General features: G+C 55.8%; 3 protein-coding genes across 7 annotated transcripts; all 3 read right to left on the reverse strand.

Moving 5' to 3' along the window:
• Window positions 1-241: 241 nt before the first annotated feature.
• Window positions 242-5,322, reverse strand: LOC121663838 (schlafen family member 12-like). The gene is given in 2 exon segments (XM_042026575.1): window positions 242-4,645; window positions 4,939-5,322. Coding segments are annotated over 2 exon segments (981 nt in total). The 5' UTR covers window positions 5,019-5,322; the 3' UTR covers window positions 242-3,744.
• A 230-nt stretch (window positions 5,323-5,552) lies between these two features.
• BCL7B (BAF chromatin remodeling complex subunit BCL7B) lies at window positions 5,553-10,234 on the reverse strand. 3 transcript variants are annotated; one of them, XM_042025793.1, is made up of 6 exons: window positions 10,087-10,234; window positions 9,704-9,779; window positions 8,918-9,014; window positions 7,852-8,022; window positions 7,567-7,646; window positions 5,553-7,191 (listed from the first exon to the last, which is right to left on the reverse strand). In XM_042025793.1, the coding sequence occupies exons 1-6, from the start codon at window positions 10,176-10,178 to the stop codon at window positions 7,099-7,101; spliced, it is 609 nt and encodes a 202-aa protein (XP_041881727.1). In that variant the 5' UTR covers window positions 10,179-10,234; the 3' UTR covers window positions 5,553-7,098. The 3 variants fall into 3 exon arrangements, with proteins under 3 accessions (XP_041881727.1, XP_041881726.1, XP_041881728.1); XM_042025792.1 differs by having other exon boundaries at window positions 7,852-8,037; XM_042025794.1 differs by having other exon boundaries at window positions 7,852-8,037; window positions 10,119-10,221.
• Window positions 10,235-10,765: 531 nt separating this feature from the next.
• TBL2 (transducin beta like 2) lies at window positions 10,766-16,004 on the reverse strand. 3 transcript variants are annotated; one of them, XM_042025799.1, is made up of 8 exons: window positions 15,758-15,966; window positions 15,547-15,671; window positions 15,074-15,258; window positions 14,537-14,578; window positions 14,294-14,445; window positions 13,081-13,207; window positions 12,286-12,438; window positions 10,766-11,314 (listed from the first exon to the last, which is right to left on the reverse strand). In XM_042025799.1, the coding sequence occupies exons 1-8, from the start codon at window positions 15,894-15,896 to the stop codon at window positions 10,858-10,860; spliced, it is 1,380 nt and encodes a 459-aa protein (XP_041881733.1). In that variant the 5' UTR covers window positions 15,897-15,966; the 3' UTR covers window positions 10,766-10,857. The 3 variants fall into 3 exon arrangements, with proteins under 3 accessions (XP_041881733.1, XP_041881734.1, XP_041881735.1); XM_042025800.1 differs by lacking the exon at window positions 14,537-14,578 and having other exon boundaries at window positions 15,758-16,004; XM_042025801.1 differs by lacking the exons at window positions 14,537-14,578; window positions 15,074-15,258; window positions 15,547-15,671; window positions 15,758-15,966 and adding an exon at window positions 14,840-15,066.
• Window positions 16,005-16,242: the final 238 nt, after the last annotated feature.

Raw genomic sequence — 16,242 nt, forward strand, 5'->3', positions numbered from 1 at the left:
GTATTTTAACAGGATCTAAAGCTGGTTGGTTGAGAACACTGGTGGCTAGCCCGCCAACCCTAACCCCTAACCTTAACTTCTGCCCTCCTCCATTGCCACTGCTCTACCACTATTGTCTCCATCCTAGGAAGCACCACGGTGAGATTGCACTGCAAACAGGAGGTCGAGGTCAAGGTCATGCTCAGGCAGGCTGGAAAACACCTTTCTGAGGAGAGAGGTCTTACCACAATGCAATTTTGCATTCTTTCCCAAACTGCATTTGTGGCCTGTCACCATCTTTGGAAGGACAGCTTGACTCGCATGCCCTTGCTGCCCTCTTGAGTGTATCTGTAGGTACTTCTGGCCATGACTGCCATTTTGAGTGTGGCATGATGCAATTTCTGGTAAACGCTTGCCATCTTGAGAGTGGCACTATGAGTTTGTTCCAGGTCCACCATCTTGAGTGTTATGGCACATGGCTTCCCGTCACAGTCGCCATCTTGAGAGTGGACTGATGCCAATTCTTGGCTCCTCTACTGTCTTGAGCATATTGCCACGTGACTTGCTGCAGCCCAAACCCAATGGCACTCGGCAACAACCCTGCTCCTCCTTTGGCTCACTGCAACCCTCGTCCGCCACTGTCACTGCAACTGGGTCCTGCGCTTGGTGCTCCTGCATGCTCCAGGGCCAGCAGGAGGCTGCGGCAGGCATAGAGCGCCACAGTAACACTCCGAAAGATCACTGTGCGTGCCCACATTTTTTAGTTGCAGTACTTGTTTTTAGCTGCAGGTGGCATCAGCAAGTCGTTTAAGTCATGGTACATATGCCCGTTTGTCGTGGGTTGACACTGGTTAGGCACCGGCACCACAAAAAACCTATTCACTTACTTGCCCCTACTGTAGCTAAGCAGAGAAGGGGAAATTGAAACTTCATTTTTATGAGGTGAAATGAGGATTATTGAGGAAAACGGAAAACCTTCAAGGCGAAACAGGCTCAAACATACAGTAGAATAAAGAATATTTATTACTAACAGAATCAAAAGTGGTTAAAAGTTTTTCTTTTGGTTAAAAAGAAGTTAATAGTTACTTGTTATACACAGTTAATAAGTTGATTATTATTGCGAGTGTACGGGTGTAATGCTGCTATGTGATCGCTAGATGGTGACACCAAATGGGGGAAGAGTGGTAGGCCTACAGAAAAGTGGGGAATGTTCTGGAATGTTCTTAAGATGACTTAATGATTTATGATGTAAACATCTTGAAGGATTATTGGTTAGAGGGCAAACCAATCACTCGACGCCCCAGAGATTGATGGAGCTGAACGCCAATGAGGACCCTAGCAACGAGCCACCAGAGGGAGGATCGGAGCTCCACCAATCATAACATCAGAGGGACTATAAAACAGCCCCGGGGGCTGAGCCCCCGCGCGGCGGAGTCTTCCTGAGGAACCTGAGTCTGAAGGAACGCCCTGTGCGCCGTACTGTTGTTTTTTTTTCTGGGTTGCCGAGTGGGACTCGGGCTTATCTCGAGTCTCCGCTCCTGGTTTTTCTTTTTAAATAAACGAGCAGACTTTTGTTTCACCCAAAAAGTCCAGGCTCCGTTTATAACAAAACTGAAAAGAATAATGAGAAACCAAAGCAAGCTTCCAGAACACCTTTCTCTTCCAGTACCTTCCTCTTTCCACCAAACTGCACAAGGGAAAAAAACATGGGGTTTTGGTCAGTGTTTCACTTCTTAAGAGTCTTTATGTTTAAGGAAAAGAGTTTCTCCTGCTGTGCTGTGGGATTCTTCCCACAGAAGATAGTTCTCTGCGAACTTCTCCAGCGTGGTGTCAAAACTTTGTGACAACAGTCCGCCCGAATCTGCTGCAGTGAAAAATATCCCTCCCATGAATCTTGCACTCTTCCCACACTGCCTTCATGGGTCATAACAGTCATGGGGTTTTAAAGGATGAGCTATTCCAGCCTGAAAAAAAAGGCTATCTTCTTCAATCTCTAAAAGCCTTTCACGGCATCTATAAGCTATGGCACCTTCTTTTCACGAGCTGCACGTGGATTTCTGCATCCCCCATGTCCTTCATCTCATGAATTATAGGGGAAACAAATTACTGTATTATAGTCCTCACCACAGCTTGTAAGGAGAATTTCAGCTCCAGTGCTGGGGGTGCCTCCTGTGCCTTCCCCCACTGATCGTGGTGTGGCCATGTTGGGCTCTTCTCACATGATCTCACTTTTCCTTTCTCTCTGACTTTTGGAAGAAAGTTGGTATCAGTTAAGTTGCAGCTGAGAAGTTGACCTTGTCTGGGCTCTGCATCAGGAAAGACTTGTCCTGTCTCTCATTGTCGGCTGCATGGGTTGGTTTTTTTCTTCTGATTCAGCGTGAGCCATGCCGGCTGCGGGGAGAGGCCCACCGGCCCTGCGTGGGCTGTGCCAGCTGCAGAGATTCGGGCTGCGCGGCCGCTCAGGGCTGTTCTTGGCTGCTTGCAGCTCCGGGGTGGTTTTCTCCCGGCAGCCCGGCCCCGAACCGCAGGGCCGGGTGGGGGGGGCGGCCCAGGCCTGCTCCGGGATGGGGCTCGGGGCCCCCTCCCCCGCCACCCCTCGACGGGGGAGCAGGAAAACGGAACTTCTCGCGTTTCCTCGTCTTTAAATAGGTACGTCACGGAGGCATTACCAGCTTATTTAACTGGTCTAACGACCTGTCTATCAACCACAGGCTCTGTGCCGGTCACAGAAGGTTTTTCCAAACGGCTAAACCACCACACCATTTCTTAGTTGCAGTACCGCTTTTAGTCTGCAGGTGACACTACTGAGTGATTGAAGAGCGTATATGCGCAGTATCTCGTGCTTATCACCAGGTGGCAGCAGCGATTTAAGTGCCAACCAAGAGCTCAGCCTTTGTCTTAGAGTGACACAAAAAAGCTCTGAATACGCAGAGCTATTTTCTATTGCCTTCATAGAGATCATCTTTTCACCCGTTCTCAAGCCCTTTATTGTTTAATTTACATATACAAAAGTTACATTTGTATTTTCGAACCCTAAATATCTTGATTTTCTTTTTGAATTTTGAATTTCTTATACTCTAAGATCCTGCATATAAAACGGTAGATACAGGGTTGTATTTGGAAATCAATTTTTATAAAAGTTTATATATATAAATAAAAATTACCATTTTTAACTACCCTAACTACTGCCCTAACAATTTCCCCTTACAAACTACATCTAACCTAGCAATTCAGTGTCTCAGGGGCAGTTCAGAGGCAGCTCCCAGAAGTCCAAAGCCAGCCAGAGCCATAGCTACTGGCAGCTTTCATCTTGTAACAATCCTCCGACATTCACAATTTTAGGAGGCAGAATCCCACTTTTAGCCCCAGGAGCATGACAGCTCTTTTCCACAGGAAGGAAAGCCATGCAACGCACTGTCTCAGGGGCAGTTGCGACACAGTCCCTGGGAGTCCAAGGCCAGGCAGATCCTGGCAGCTTTCATCTGGGAGTAATCCTCCAATGTTCACAAATTTAGGAGGCAGAATCCCACTTTGGGACCAGGACGCCTGACCACGAATGATGGCCCTTTTCCAGAGGAAGGAAAGCCTGGCAATCCAGTATCTCATGGGCAATTGAGTTCCAACCCAAACCACTCCATGATTCTATGATTGGTAGTGCTTCAAGAAGTCCTGTTGAACAGGTTCAGGGATAGAGGTGCCACTGCAGGCCAGTAACTGCACCATCATCCCGGTTCCTGTGGCTGGGCATGGGTCAAAGGGCCCTTCCTAGGTTTGGTGAGAACACCCAGAAAACAAGTTGATCTTTCCTCCTGAACATTCACAGCACAATACAGAAATGAAGTTGACACTAACATAAATGAAGGTTTTATCTGGGTCTGCAGCTGTTATGAGCTCCACCCATTTCCTGATGCTCAGTCTTTTGGTCAGTGCCCGGCCCCAGTCCCCCACACTCTCCTCCCTGCCCACACCCAGCACCATCCAGGATTGAGGGTCACCACTGAACACAGGGCAGCAGGGCAGTTCAATGTGCACAGCATGGGCATAGCCCTGTGAAAAGCCTGCTTGGTCATAAACACCCAGGATGTGTATCTGGAACTGCACACCAGACCCAGAGCCACAGACGTGATGGGCAGACATTGAGCCAATGGTATTGGCCACTGTTTGTTCTAAGGCTACTTTCACCACGTTAGTGTGGGCTCTGGTGACTTTACCATCGTCATCCACACCAAAAACTAAATATCCACTCTCAGTGTTTGCAAAGGCAGAGACATATTTAGGAAGGTTTTTTCTTATTTATTACAAGGTACTCTTTGTACTGTATTCCTTAAATTCAATGTGTGTTGCCTCTGTGAAAGCCAGGACCTCCCCAAACAGCACTTCATCTCTCTTTCTAAACCTGGCCACGGCCTCTTGGGTGTTGTGCTCCTGGATGTTCAGAGGAGTCTCTTTTGCTCCCCCATCAAAACTCAGCTGAGCTCTCTTGGGGCTCAGTCCATTCTCATTGCGGCACTTGGCAGAGTCTTTCCTCCTCAGGAATTCAGGGGCTTCTCTGGAAGTCACAGGATAAACCAAAGTGCCGGACCTATAAAACAAATCAGTGCTCGAGCTGCAGAGGTGCAGCTTTGTGGCTGCAGCTCCCTGTTCCGGGCTCCACAGCTCCATGTTTTAACAAAAAACAGCAGGTGACTCCCCTGCTGCATCCATGCAAAGTATTCAGAGGCCTTTGTTGCTGCCAATGCAACCCTGAGGCTCGTCTCTTATGTTAGTGTCACAAATGCCATGCTCCCAGAAGCAGTAATTCCTGTCCTCACTCTCCATCCTCACTATTCGTCCTCCTGAATTCAGCAATGCACACACTGCTATGGAAAAGACCTTTTGCTCTGTTTTCTGATTGCTATACTTCTTCCTTCTGGAACTCTTTCCTAAAAGAGTTAACTACAATCAATAACCAATAACTACATCACATCAGGATAGCTTGTGTTCAAATCAATCAGCAGCTGCCCCTCCTGGCTGGCCATCCTGATCCTGAAAGGATACATTATTAAAAACACTTCATGATTATCAGAGAATCGTTGGGGTTAGGAAAGCCCTTTGAGACCATCAAGTCCAACTGTTCCCACAGCACTGCCAAGGCCACCACTAACCCATGTCCCCAAGTGCCACATCTACACATCTGTTAAATCCCTCCACAGATGGTGATTCCACCACTGGCCTTGCAGCCAGAGCTGGACAGCCCTTCCACTGAAGAAACTTTTCCCCAGTATTCAACCTAAACCTCTCCTGGGACAACTCGAGACTGTTTCCCCTCATGTCACTCCTTGTTCTGTGGGAGCAGAGCCCAACCCCCACCTTGCTGCACCCTCCTGTCAGGGAGCTGTGCTGAGCGAGAAGGTCCCCCTTGAGCTCCTTTTCTCCAGACTGAGTGCCCCCAGCTTCCTCAGCCGCTCCTTATCAAACGTGCTTCGGACCATTCCCCAGCTCCGTTACCCTTCACTGGACATGCAAAGAAGGGGACAGGCACGGTATCGGGACCAAGAAAACCTGGGAAAAAAGGAAACATTGGAAAATGAAAGTGAAAATGAAAATCATTTATTGCAAGGGCAGTCAGGTCCGAGCGGGCTGGTGCGGAGGCCGCGGGTTAATGATGGGAATTGCTGGGGCGCTCTGGCACTGCCCTGAAGTCACGTCCAAAGCACATCCCCGATCCCCGCAGCCGCGGCCGATTCCTCCCGGCCCCCGCGGCCCCTGAGGACGAGGAGCCCCGCGCCGCGGGCAGAGCCGCCCGGGTGGGCGGGGACGGCTGCGGAGCGGGCAGAGCCCGGGGCCGGGGCCGCGGTGGGAGCCGCTGCACAGGGCGGAGGGGCCGCCCCGCGCTCCCTTCCCACCCGCCCCGAGCCGGCCCCGCCGGGCGCTGCTGCCGCCTCGGCTCGGGGCCGCCCCCGCCCGCTCCGGACAGCGCCGAGCACCGGCAGGGAGGAGAGGGTGGGGAACCGGGACCGGGCGCTGACCGAACTTCCCGGGGGATCGGGCTCCGGGCCGGCTCCGAGTGGCGGCACCGGGCCCCGTTTAGCAGAAACTTCCCTTGCCTTCCCTTCCCTTCTCTTCCCGCACCGCACAGCCCTTCCCCACGCCACCCGGCCCTGCCCGGCCGACATCGTGCTCTGCATCTGTATTTCAAATAGTTTAATTTTAAAAATATTCTATTCAGTGCTAAAATAACTTTCCACTTCCACGCGCGGCCGCGCCTTCGGCTTCACCAGGCTCGATCACGGACTCGGCGGGACATGCAGTGGCGGCGGGGGGAGAGTGGGGCTGGGGGGGGGCAGCGGGTATTGGGGGGCGGCAGAGCCCCAGGGCGGGAGCACTTCCCGGGGTTCCTTCCCCTCCTACCCTGCCGCTTCCTTCCCCGTCCCGGGGATAGCGGGTAACTAGGCCGGGACAAGGACCCCCAGCACAGGGCAGCGGCTCCCCCTGCTCTGCCGGCTCCTGGGGGACTGCAGAACCCACGCGGCTGGAGCTGTGCCCTGTGGCAGAGCCGAGGCCAGCTAGTACCTGCCCTCCGGGAGGGGAAAGCGCTCTCCTCTCTCCCAGCATGAATGGCTTAAACTAGCAGCTTATTGCACAGCGTCCCAGTGGGTCCCTGCTGGCCTCCCCTCACTGCCCCCCACACCCACCACCACCTGCTCCCACAACCGAGTGGACACATCACCTGGAGCAGGTGGAAGGTGGCTCTCCTGTTCCCAGCACCCAGGGGAAGGGCAGGCACGGGAGCCACAAGCAGGCAAACAGCATCTGCCAGTGTCCTGGGGATGCATGGAGGACCATGGAGAGCAGGGAGCCCTGTGGAGAACCCCCCCACGCATGCAGCCCACCCAGCGGAGAACCCCCAGCTCTAGGGCAGGGAGCAGGGAGAGAGGGAGCCAATAAATAGAGGCAAATTTGCAGGTACTGGCAGCAGCCCCATCCGTCGGGCAGGGCAGGGCAGGGCAGGGAAGGGCGCACTGGATGCAAGTGGTGGGAGCCCCAACGCTGGGGAAGGGGCAGGCTGGAAGGAAGCGCCGGTCCTGGGAGGTCCAGGCGGCTCTGCAAGGGGCTGGCGAAGGTGCCGGGCCAGGCAGGTTAGCTCTCCGAGGCCGTGTGGCACACAGAGTTCTGGTCAGCACAAAATCTCTTCAGAGGCGGCGCACCGGAGTCCTCCTCCTCTTCAGTTACCTGCAAGAGCCAGAGGTCACAGGCAGTGACACTGAGCGACGCACACCTAGACAAGGCTGTGACACACCATGGGGACACCCCAGGCTGTCACCTGTGCACAGACCCCAGGGCACCAGGATCGGGAACCCACTCCAGCCCTGGAGCCTGCCAGAATTGTTAACTTTCCCACAGCCTCACATCATTCCCTCACACTTCAACACTTGATCTGAACCAGGGAATAGCTCAGGAAACCAGGAGGTTCCAGGAGCTCCCAGGGGGCACTTCGGGACTGCAGAGCAAGTCCATCCACCAAGACGTTTCTGCTACAAGGAGCAGCAACAAGGGTAAAAGGGCCAAGGGCACATTTAGAAGTGGTTTCAATTCCCCTCCCCTTACCTGAGTCTCAAGGGGGACTGGCTCTTCCTTTGTGAGAGTGGGAGGCTCATCTGCCACTTCCGAGGAAGGCAGGGAGGGCTCTGGGGAAAACAGGTGGGTCAACAAAAATGCAGACCCAGCACCCAGCTCAGTGCTGAGTGAGGACAGAACGTCAAGCAAAAGAAGTCCCCACTGCCCTGTCAGCTTCCAGCAGTGCCAAGTCCACCCACCAGACCACCAAGAGCCCTGCAAGAGCCTTTCCTGAACCCATAAATATACGTCCTCCCTTCCCAGCCCAGCACCCACCTTCCAGAGTCTCCTGCCCCAGGGTGGGAGGCTGCGAGTCGTCCGTGCGGAAGTCAGACGTGTGGGCAGGACTCATGGACTCGCTCTGCTGGGGACTGGGGCTGGAGTTGGGGCTGCTGTCCACCTTGAGCTGGTACACGTCAGACAGGGAGCTCTGGTTGCTGTTCTCATCTGCAGAAACAGCACCTGGTGAAGAAGAGCACCTTGACCCAGGGGCACAAGCAGCTGAGGGCAGCACTGCAAGATGGGGTCTTGCCATGAAGACAGAGCACAGTCAGAGAGTCAAACAGGGAATTCACTGTTCCACATCAGCCCAAGGGCTGTCAGGCACAGGACTGCCCTCCAGAACACAGTGGGAATCACATACACAACTGGCCATGGGAGAGGGAATGCTCCTGCCCTGGGAATGAGAATGAGCACTGCCAAATCGCACATGTGCAGCTTGGGAGGGCCCTGGGCATCCGAGGGCAGGAATCTCCTGCCATGTACCAGGGTTTTGTTCCTCCTCTGTGAAGCAACACCAGGATCAGTGCTCAGCACCTGTCTCCCAATGAGGAGGCAGGCCTGGCACACGCCTTTCCAAACTGCAGACCTGCAACATAACCTCACCGCATCTCCTGGAAATGCCGGCACACTCCCGATTTTCCTTAGCCACACGAAAAGCAGAGGCTGGGCAGAAGTGTACAATCTGCTCCAGCAGTGAGTCCAGCGCTGCCGGAACCTCTCCTGACTGTACAGCGCCTGGACCAAGAGCAAGGCCAGGGACATCCTTTGCCCCTTCACACTAAGGTCCATGAAGGTTAACTGCTGGAAAAGCAAGCTTGGCTGCAGGTGGCTACTGGCCTCTCCCCAGCAGAGACTGGAAAGGGGGGAGCAGGAAACCCCACTCCTTCAGTTGGCTGTGAAGCTTCCCACAGAAGATACCAGAAACAGCCCGTTAAGACTCTCTGATAACAAAAATGAACAGTTTGGGCAGGGACAATCCAGAAGTGGATCAGCCCAACTCCCAGCTGCTGTACAGCCTCGGAGTCTTTCCCCACACTGAAGGCAGCTCAGCCAGACCCACCTTGGAATTCCAGAAGGAGGGAGGAGTTGGCAGAGGTGTCAGCTGGGAAGCCATTGGGTTCTCGGACGGTGCTGCTACTTGATTTGGATTTCTCTTTCTTGAGGACAGAAAGAAAAGCACAAACACAAGGTCAGAGGAACACAGGCTGCTCCAGAGGAGCCATTTCCCTTTCTGTCTCCAGAAGCCCAGAGGGATGTGCTCAAGCTGGCCTTTTCTCTTGGCTTTGGGGGCACATTTCTAAGTGAGAGGCAAAACTCCATCTGTAAAGAGACTGGGAATCAGGAAAGAGAGGAGGAGCTGATGCCCAGGGGGCTCAGCAGGGGCTTTGTAGTTCTGGGGGCCTCAAGTCGGCTGAAGGGGCTCGTTGGGGCTGGGGGGGGGCACGAGGGGGGGGCCAAAAAAGCCTTGACAGGGGCTCCTGGGGCTTCAGAAGGGGCTAGGTGGAGCTTGGGTGGGCTCGGGGGGGCTCAGGGCACCTCGATAGGGCAGGGGGAGCTCGGTGGGGCCTTAAGGGTGCTCAGCAGGGCTGGGAGGGCTCAGCAGGGGCTCGGTGGCTGGCTCGGGGAGGCCTCAGCAGTCGACCTGGAGGGGACTCAGGAGGGTTTGGAGGCGTTCAGCGGAGCTGGGGGGCTTGGAGGTGGCTCGGGGGGCTTCGGTGGTCGGTGGGGCTGGGGGGGCTCGGCAGAGCTGGGGGAGGCTCAGGGGTCAGCTTAAGGGGAGTTGTTAAAGGGGCTAGGCTGGGCTGTGAGCGGTGGCTCCCAGCTCGTCTCCACGCGCGGTACCCACCTCCTTACTGTCCGCCACCGGCACCCACTTGAATATCCGCAGGGACGTATCGCCCACCGTCACCCACTTCTTCTCCCTGCGAGACACAACGCTGACAGGCCAAGCCGGGCCTGCGGCACCGTGGCAACAAACCCCGCCACGTTCCGGTTGGCCCAGAGGAGCATCAATTCAGCAGCCCGCAGCATCGCCCCGCCCGCCGCGCTGTGACGGGCCGCACCACCCGCCCATCACGGCCACTTCCGCCCCCCCGCCCCGCTCCCATTGGCCGCCGCCCCCCCGCCCCCGCCCGCTGGTTGGGCGCGCACTCCCGGGTCGCACCCCGCGGCGCGGTGATTGGCTGCGCGCGGGCTGCGGGGCCCTCCCCCCCGCGGGCCCGCCCTCACCATCTGCGGACGCGCTCGATGGCTGCCATCACCTTCTTGATGTCATCCTTGGCGCGGCTGCGGGTCTCGGCCCGCACCGAGCGCCCCGACATGGCGCGCGCAGCCCCGCAGCACCGGCCCCGCTGCACCCGCCGCCGCACCCGGCCCCGCGCACGCGCCCTGCGCGGCCCGCCCGCGCGCTGCGCGTCCTGCGTCACCACGCCGGACACGCCCCGGCTGCTGCGCCTGCGCAGGCGTACCCGCCCCTCCGCGGGCACGGAAACGACGCGCAGGCGAGGCGACGGTGCGCCGCCATCTTCCTTTGGGGCAAGTCCCGCTCCACGCCCCACTGAGACCACCCTGAGACCCCGGGCCGGGGGAATGGGGCCACCTTGGGTCCGCTGCACCGTTACGGCACCGCCCCGTCCCCTGCAGCAAAAACCCCAGCATTTAGCATCAAAGATTGAGCTTAGGCAGCGCCCCTGGAAAAAAACCTACCCAACCAAAAAACCTACCCTAAATCCACAAAAATCCCATTTCTAAGCTCAGGAAAACTCGTAGGCGCTGCCTTAGCAATCACTCCCATGGGATATTGATGATCCAAGCCCGTGGGAGAAAACAACACAAGACTGTGATACTGTGAGTCCCCACTGTCCCCAGCCCGGCCCTGCCCCGCCCATCACAAGAGCACACAAGGAAGGACCGGGCACTCTTTTATTACTGCTATTCACAGTTATTAAAAAAAACCATCCCCAAATGCAGAGCACAGCTGCTTCCTGCTGTACGGATAGCTTAGTGCTTCTTGCCATAGATGGCAGCCAGCGCTTTGCGAGCGCTGGAGATCTGCTGCTCCAGCCTCTCCCGCGTGGCTTTGTTCCCAGTTTTTTTCAGGATGGCCTCCATCTCCTCCACCACAGCGCGGTGCCCGGCAGTGTTGTGGAAGACACAGATAGCACGGTCCCCACAGGACACGAGATAGCGGCCGGTCGTGTCAAAGGCAAGGTCAGCGATACGGTGGCTGTGCACGCCAAGAAAACGCTCCTCCTCCTCGCCGCGCCGTGTGTTGTACACCACGATGTCTGTGCCGCCTGCCACAGCGACCGTGCGGCTGTCAGGGGACAGGGCAATGCGGCACGGCTCCAGCACTGCACACTGCCCTGTCAGAAGCAGGTATGGGTCCTGCTGCTTCTTGTACTCCACATCTGTGTCCCAGAACTTCCACGTGCCATCCTTTGACACGGTCGCCATCCTGCAGCCACGAGAGAGCACGGTGAGTGCATGGAAAAGGGGCAGCACCTCTTACCCTGCCCTACCCATGAACCAGGAATACTCTGTGGAGAGAGATCTGTTCAGAAGGGTGAGTCTGTACACACGTACAGTCCGCGTTCTCTTCCCAAAGCAAAAAAGCCTTCCACTAGACCAGGCTGCTCCAAGCCCCTTCCAGCCTGGCCTTGAGCACTTCCAGGGATGGGGCAGCCACATCTTCTCTGGACAACCTGTGTCAGGGCCTCACCACCCTCACAACCAAGGCTTTCTTCCCAATATCCCATTTAACCCACCCTCTGTCAGCCTGAAACCATTCCCTTATCTTGTCACTCCAGGCCCTTGTAAATAGTCTCTTTCCCATCTTTCTTGTCAGCTCCCTTCAGGTCTTGGAAAGCCACAATTACATCACCTGAAGCCTTTTTTTTTTTCCAGGTTGAGCAATCCCAACTCTCTCAGCCTTTCCTCACAGCAGAGCTGCTCCATCCCTCTGATCATCTTGGTGCCTCCTCTAGACTCATTCCAGCAGCTCTGTGTCCTTCCTGTGCTGGGACCCAGAGCTGGAGGCAGCTCTGCAGGTGGGGTCTCACCTGAGTGGGGCAGAATTCCCCTCTCCCCTGCTGCCCACGCTGTGGGATCAACCCAGGGCACGGGGAGTTTCTGGGCTGGGTCATGTCCAGCCCTCACCCACTAGCACCCCCAGGCTGCTCTCCATCTGTTCATCCCCAACCTGGATTGATACTCGCAGTTGCCCTGGTCCAGGTACAGCATCAGCATTTGGTCTTGTTAAACCACATGAGATTCCTATGAGCAGGGAATATACAGGTGGCACGAGCCAGATTTGGCTCCCCAGGGTGGTGTTTTACTCCCCACAGCTCAGTGATACAGCTGGTACACCCTGAAAGAGATGAGCTTACATGTCCTGAGGGTAACTCAGAACAGGTAACACACACGTACCTCCTTGAGTCGTTGGAGAAGGAAAAGGATTGTACACCAGCAGTGTGGCCTTTCAACTCAAAAGCCCTGGTCACCTCCCTGAAGTCTCCGTTCTTGCCAAAACACACCTCCCACACCTTCACATCGGGGGTAAAGCCACAGGATGCCACAAACCTGCATGAAGGAACAAGCAGAGACTCTTGAACAAGGAGCTGCCTCTTACACAGGACCTGAGCAAGGCAGGGCTGCAGCTCTGCAAACCTGTCCTGACTCCTGCACTCAAGTCTGGTCAGCTGAATTTCCACTTTTCCCTGAAACCTGGCTGGTAAAGGGAACACTAACGAAGGGCACCAGAACAACTCAGGAATGAGAAACTCTCTGGTCAAAGTAAAGGAGCTAAATGCTTTTGATCCCCAAACTCCTCACACCAGGAGCAAGGCAAATCATCCTGTAGCTGCAAGTGATTTTCCCAATAAACAGATCTCCCAGAAATAAAACCTTTAATTTTATAATTAACCTTTAAGAGGTCACAGACAAGTTCAAAGTGCTGTTTTCTTTGCATAGGCCATTTGCTCTGTCCCACCTCTGCTACCTGAGGCCAAAGCTGTTCTCAGGTTACCAGAACAGCAGCACTGAGGCAGGATGGCAACACAGGAGTGCTTGAGCCCACATCAGCTCCATCTCCCAGGGGGACAAAATACCTTTTTAAACTGTGGAACCCTCAGAAAATTGCATTACAATAAAACTAACTGCCGATGGTCTGAACTGATGCTATCTTGTGCAAAGGAGCAGCCTGGAATCCTGCCTGTCACTCACCTTCCACAGGGTGAAACTGTGGCATAGGCATTGTTCATCTGGTTTGTGTTAATGCTGGCCAGGACTTCTCCCTTTGGGCTCCAGATCAGGATGGTGGTGTCACTGGAAGCTGTCATGATAAACTTCCCTGGGGAAAAAAGGCAAAGATCAGGAGAGCCCCCAGACCTAACACTGCCATAGTCTTAACGAAGCCCCAGGACAACCTCTCCCTGCAGCTGGAGAAAACCAACGGCAGCACCAAAATCCAAGGAGTGTCAGTCTCCTGGGACAGAGTAAAGAGCAGTATCAGAAGACTCAGTTCCTGGTTATGCCTCAGTACTCCCCTGGCTCCCGAGTAGACAGCAGGCACTGAGCCCACGTGTGCCCTGTGCTCAGGACCCTGAGCCCCACGTGCAGAACTCAGCACTGGGCTGTTCCATAAACAGGCACAAAGCACACTCCACCTGACCTGCATGCCCAAAATCAGCTCGAGAATAAGCACCTTTCAAGCTGTGGATTGCAGGCAGGCAACTGAATCCCAGTCACACCACCATGATCCACGGTTGCTGGTTGTGCCCATGCTGGACTCCTGCTTGTTCCCACTTCCCCTTTGCCATCTCAGCCCAGGCAGGGAGTTGCCTGTTTACCTTCCAGCTAAAGGCAAACCTTGTTGCAGGTTTAAGTTTTCACTTTCACAGCTCCAGTCTCAGTTAACATCTTCCCTGCTCTCCTATTACAGAGGTGAACTCGTATCCACCTGCTTCCAACTGCCCACTGGCACATACCTGACAAATTAATCCATCAAGCCCTCACCGCTAACACATAATTTCCACCCACCCACCCCCACCTCTGTTCTAGATGATCCCAGAAGTTCAAGATAGACCATTTGAACTCACTAGAGAGATTTCTGACTGGTTAAAGAGAGACTGGCGGCCCAGAGAACAGCGATCCTCTCAATATTGAGACCAGACCTCTTTGCAACAGCATCCCTGAAAATGTAAATTAAGAAACTGTGCATATCGGGGAGCTGGTTACAGGGACATTATCGGTGTGAAAATGACACCTTTTGGTTCAGTCAGTAGTAAATTAAGTAAAAAAAACCTAAGAGACTACAGAGTTCAGTAGTGGTGCTGTACACAGCCTTGAGAATGCCAAGAACTCCAACACTTTGAATCCAGTAGCTTCACAAGGAAATCAAAGCTGATCTGGAGAGGTGAGCAGCTCATTTCCATACCTGTCTCTGCAATCCCTATGTTAATGACAGGAGCCTTGTGCTTCTTTGGGAAGTCCCCAGAAGTTGCAGTGAAGGTGAAGCTGCCATCATCCTTCTTGGTCATCTTGTAGACACGAATAGTCTCAGCATTGGCCAGCCAGACAATGAAAGCCCTGTGGAGGGACAGGCTCTGAGCCTCAGCTCAGCCCAGGTCACTCAGGGGCACCTGGGAAGAGGGATACGCTGGCAGGTAAAAATATTTACAAGGGCACCAAGTTCTCTCCCTGTGTTGGCTCGACTGCAACACTGAATGAAAAAGAACAGAATTTATTACCCACACCAGGAAACGAGATCACTTCCTCTCTTTCTAAAAGAGGCCACTTCAAAAAGTCAAAACACACTTTTCCACCAAATTTCCCACCCAGTGAGAGCTCCCCCCGACCACTGGAGAGGCTCAGCAGCACATTCCAGCTGCAAAGTCAGCTGGCAGGGACCTCAACAGACACCTTCCATGGGTGCAGCAAGCTTGGGACTGGGATATTTGCCCTGAAAACCATATTAACCCACCAGGAGCTGGACTAGATGATCTCCAGAAGTCCCTTCCAACTTGAACTACTGTGATTCTGTGATTAAGTGCCATCTGCTTTCAGGAAAGGCCACGGATCAGTGATACCGTGATGACCCAGTGAGAGATGCTGCCTGCACCCGTGCCAGAGCAACACCACCGATCCCACCGCAGCTTGGCCGTGAGACTGGTGGCTCTGCAGGACATCCTGGTGCCGGTACGAGGTCCGGCCGTACCGTGAGTCGGGGCTGAGGCGGACGAGCTCGGCGTGGTCCAGCCCCACGTTGGCGCGCAGGCAGCGGTGCTCCCGCCCCACCAGGTCCCGGGTGCTCCACAGCCGCACCGTGCGGTCCTCAGAGCATGACGCCAGGTACTTGCCGTTGCTGCTGAAGTCCAGGCAGGTGACCGGGCTGCTGTGGCCCTGCGGACAGAGAGTGGTCACGGAGGATGAGGGAGGAGGAGAGGGAGAGAGTGGGGTGGGAGGGGGGCGCGGTGGGACACCAGTACGGGGGTAGGAGGCGGACACCAGCACCGGAGGGAGAAGGGGAACACCGGCACAGGCGGGACACCAGTATCGAGAGGGACACCTGCACCGGCCCCGGCAGGACAGCGGCACCGGAGGGGACACGGTCACCGGGGAGACACCAGCCCGGGCATCGAGGGGGACACGGGCATCGAGGGGGACACCGGCCCCGGGCAAACGCGGTACCTTTAGGGCAGCTACCAGCAGCCGGTGTGCGAAGCTGTGCTGCCGCTGCTTCTCCCTGCGAGCCCTCGCCGCCGGCTTCGCCTTCCGAGGCTCCTCCGGCCTGGCATGCCCGTTCGCCCTGGGCCCTGCGGGAGTGGAGGGGCCGGTGGGTCCGGTTCAGCTACGCTCCGCTCCGCGCTGCCCGGCGCCCCACCGTCCGCACGGTACTCACCGTCCTGCGGGGCGACGGGGGTCTCCCGCGGAGCGGAGCGATGCAGCACGGCCGCCAGCAGCAGGACAAGGACGAGGAGGATGAGGACGATAAGGGCGCCCGGCAGCCCCGACCCACCCAGCGCCGCCGCTGCCTCCATGTTCCCGCCGCCGCGTCAGCGACCGGCTCCAGGAGGGGGGGAATTTTCGTGTGCGCATGAGCGGCCCCAGTGATCCACGTAGGGCGGCCCCTAGTGGTGGTACTGCACCCCCCCGCCTCGGCCGTCCCCCTTTCCAGCCACGGACACGCCCCAGCTCCCACCTCCCTTCACACATTCCCCTCCCCAGCCCCGGACCACTCCCTCCCCCCAGCCTCTCCCCTCACTTGCCCCCAACCCCGGTTTCCCTCATCCCCCCCCAGCCCCTGGCCCCCTCCCAGTCCCGGCTCTCACCCCTTCCGGTCTCAATCCCCCTCACGTCCTCGTCCCCTTCCGCCCTTCCCGGCCG

Source organism: Corvus kubaryi, unplaced genomic scaffold, assembly GCF_017639235.1.
Source record: "Corvus kubaryi isolate FWS band 111438036 unplaced genomic scaffold, C.kubaryi_AGA036_p1.0 37284, whole genome shotgun sequence".
In the NCBI taxonomy this organism is placed as follows: Eukaryota; Metazoa; Chordata; class Aves; order Passeriformes; family Corvidae; genus Corvus; species Corvus kubaryi.

Coding starts and splice junctions, on each gene's coding strand:
- BCL7B (XM_042025792.1), bottom strand. CDS start 10,178: ATGTCGGGGCGCTCGGTGCGGGCCGAGACCCGCAGCCGCGCCAAGGAT. Junction 7,647..7,851: donor GGGGCAGGAGACTCTGGAAG/GTGGGTGCTGGG, acceptor TGTTTTCCCCAG/AGCCCTCCCTGCCTTCCTCG. Junction 7,192..7,566: donor CAGTCCCCCTTGAGACTCAG/GTAAGGGGAGGG, acceptor TGGCTCTTGCAG/GTAACTGAAGAGGAGGAGGA.
- TBL2 (XM_042025799.1), bottom strand. CDS start 15,896: ATGGAGGCAGCGGCGGCGCTGGGTGGGTCGGGGCTGCCGGGCGCCCTT. Junction 15,672..15,757: donor CCCCGTCGCCCCGCAGGACG/GTGAGTACCGTG, acceptor CCACTCCCGCAG/GGCCCAGGGCGAACGGGCAT. Junction 13,208..14,293: donor CATAGGGATTGCAGAGACAG/GTATGGAAATGA, acceptor TTTTTTCCCCAG/GGAAGTTTATCATGACAGCT.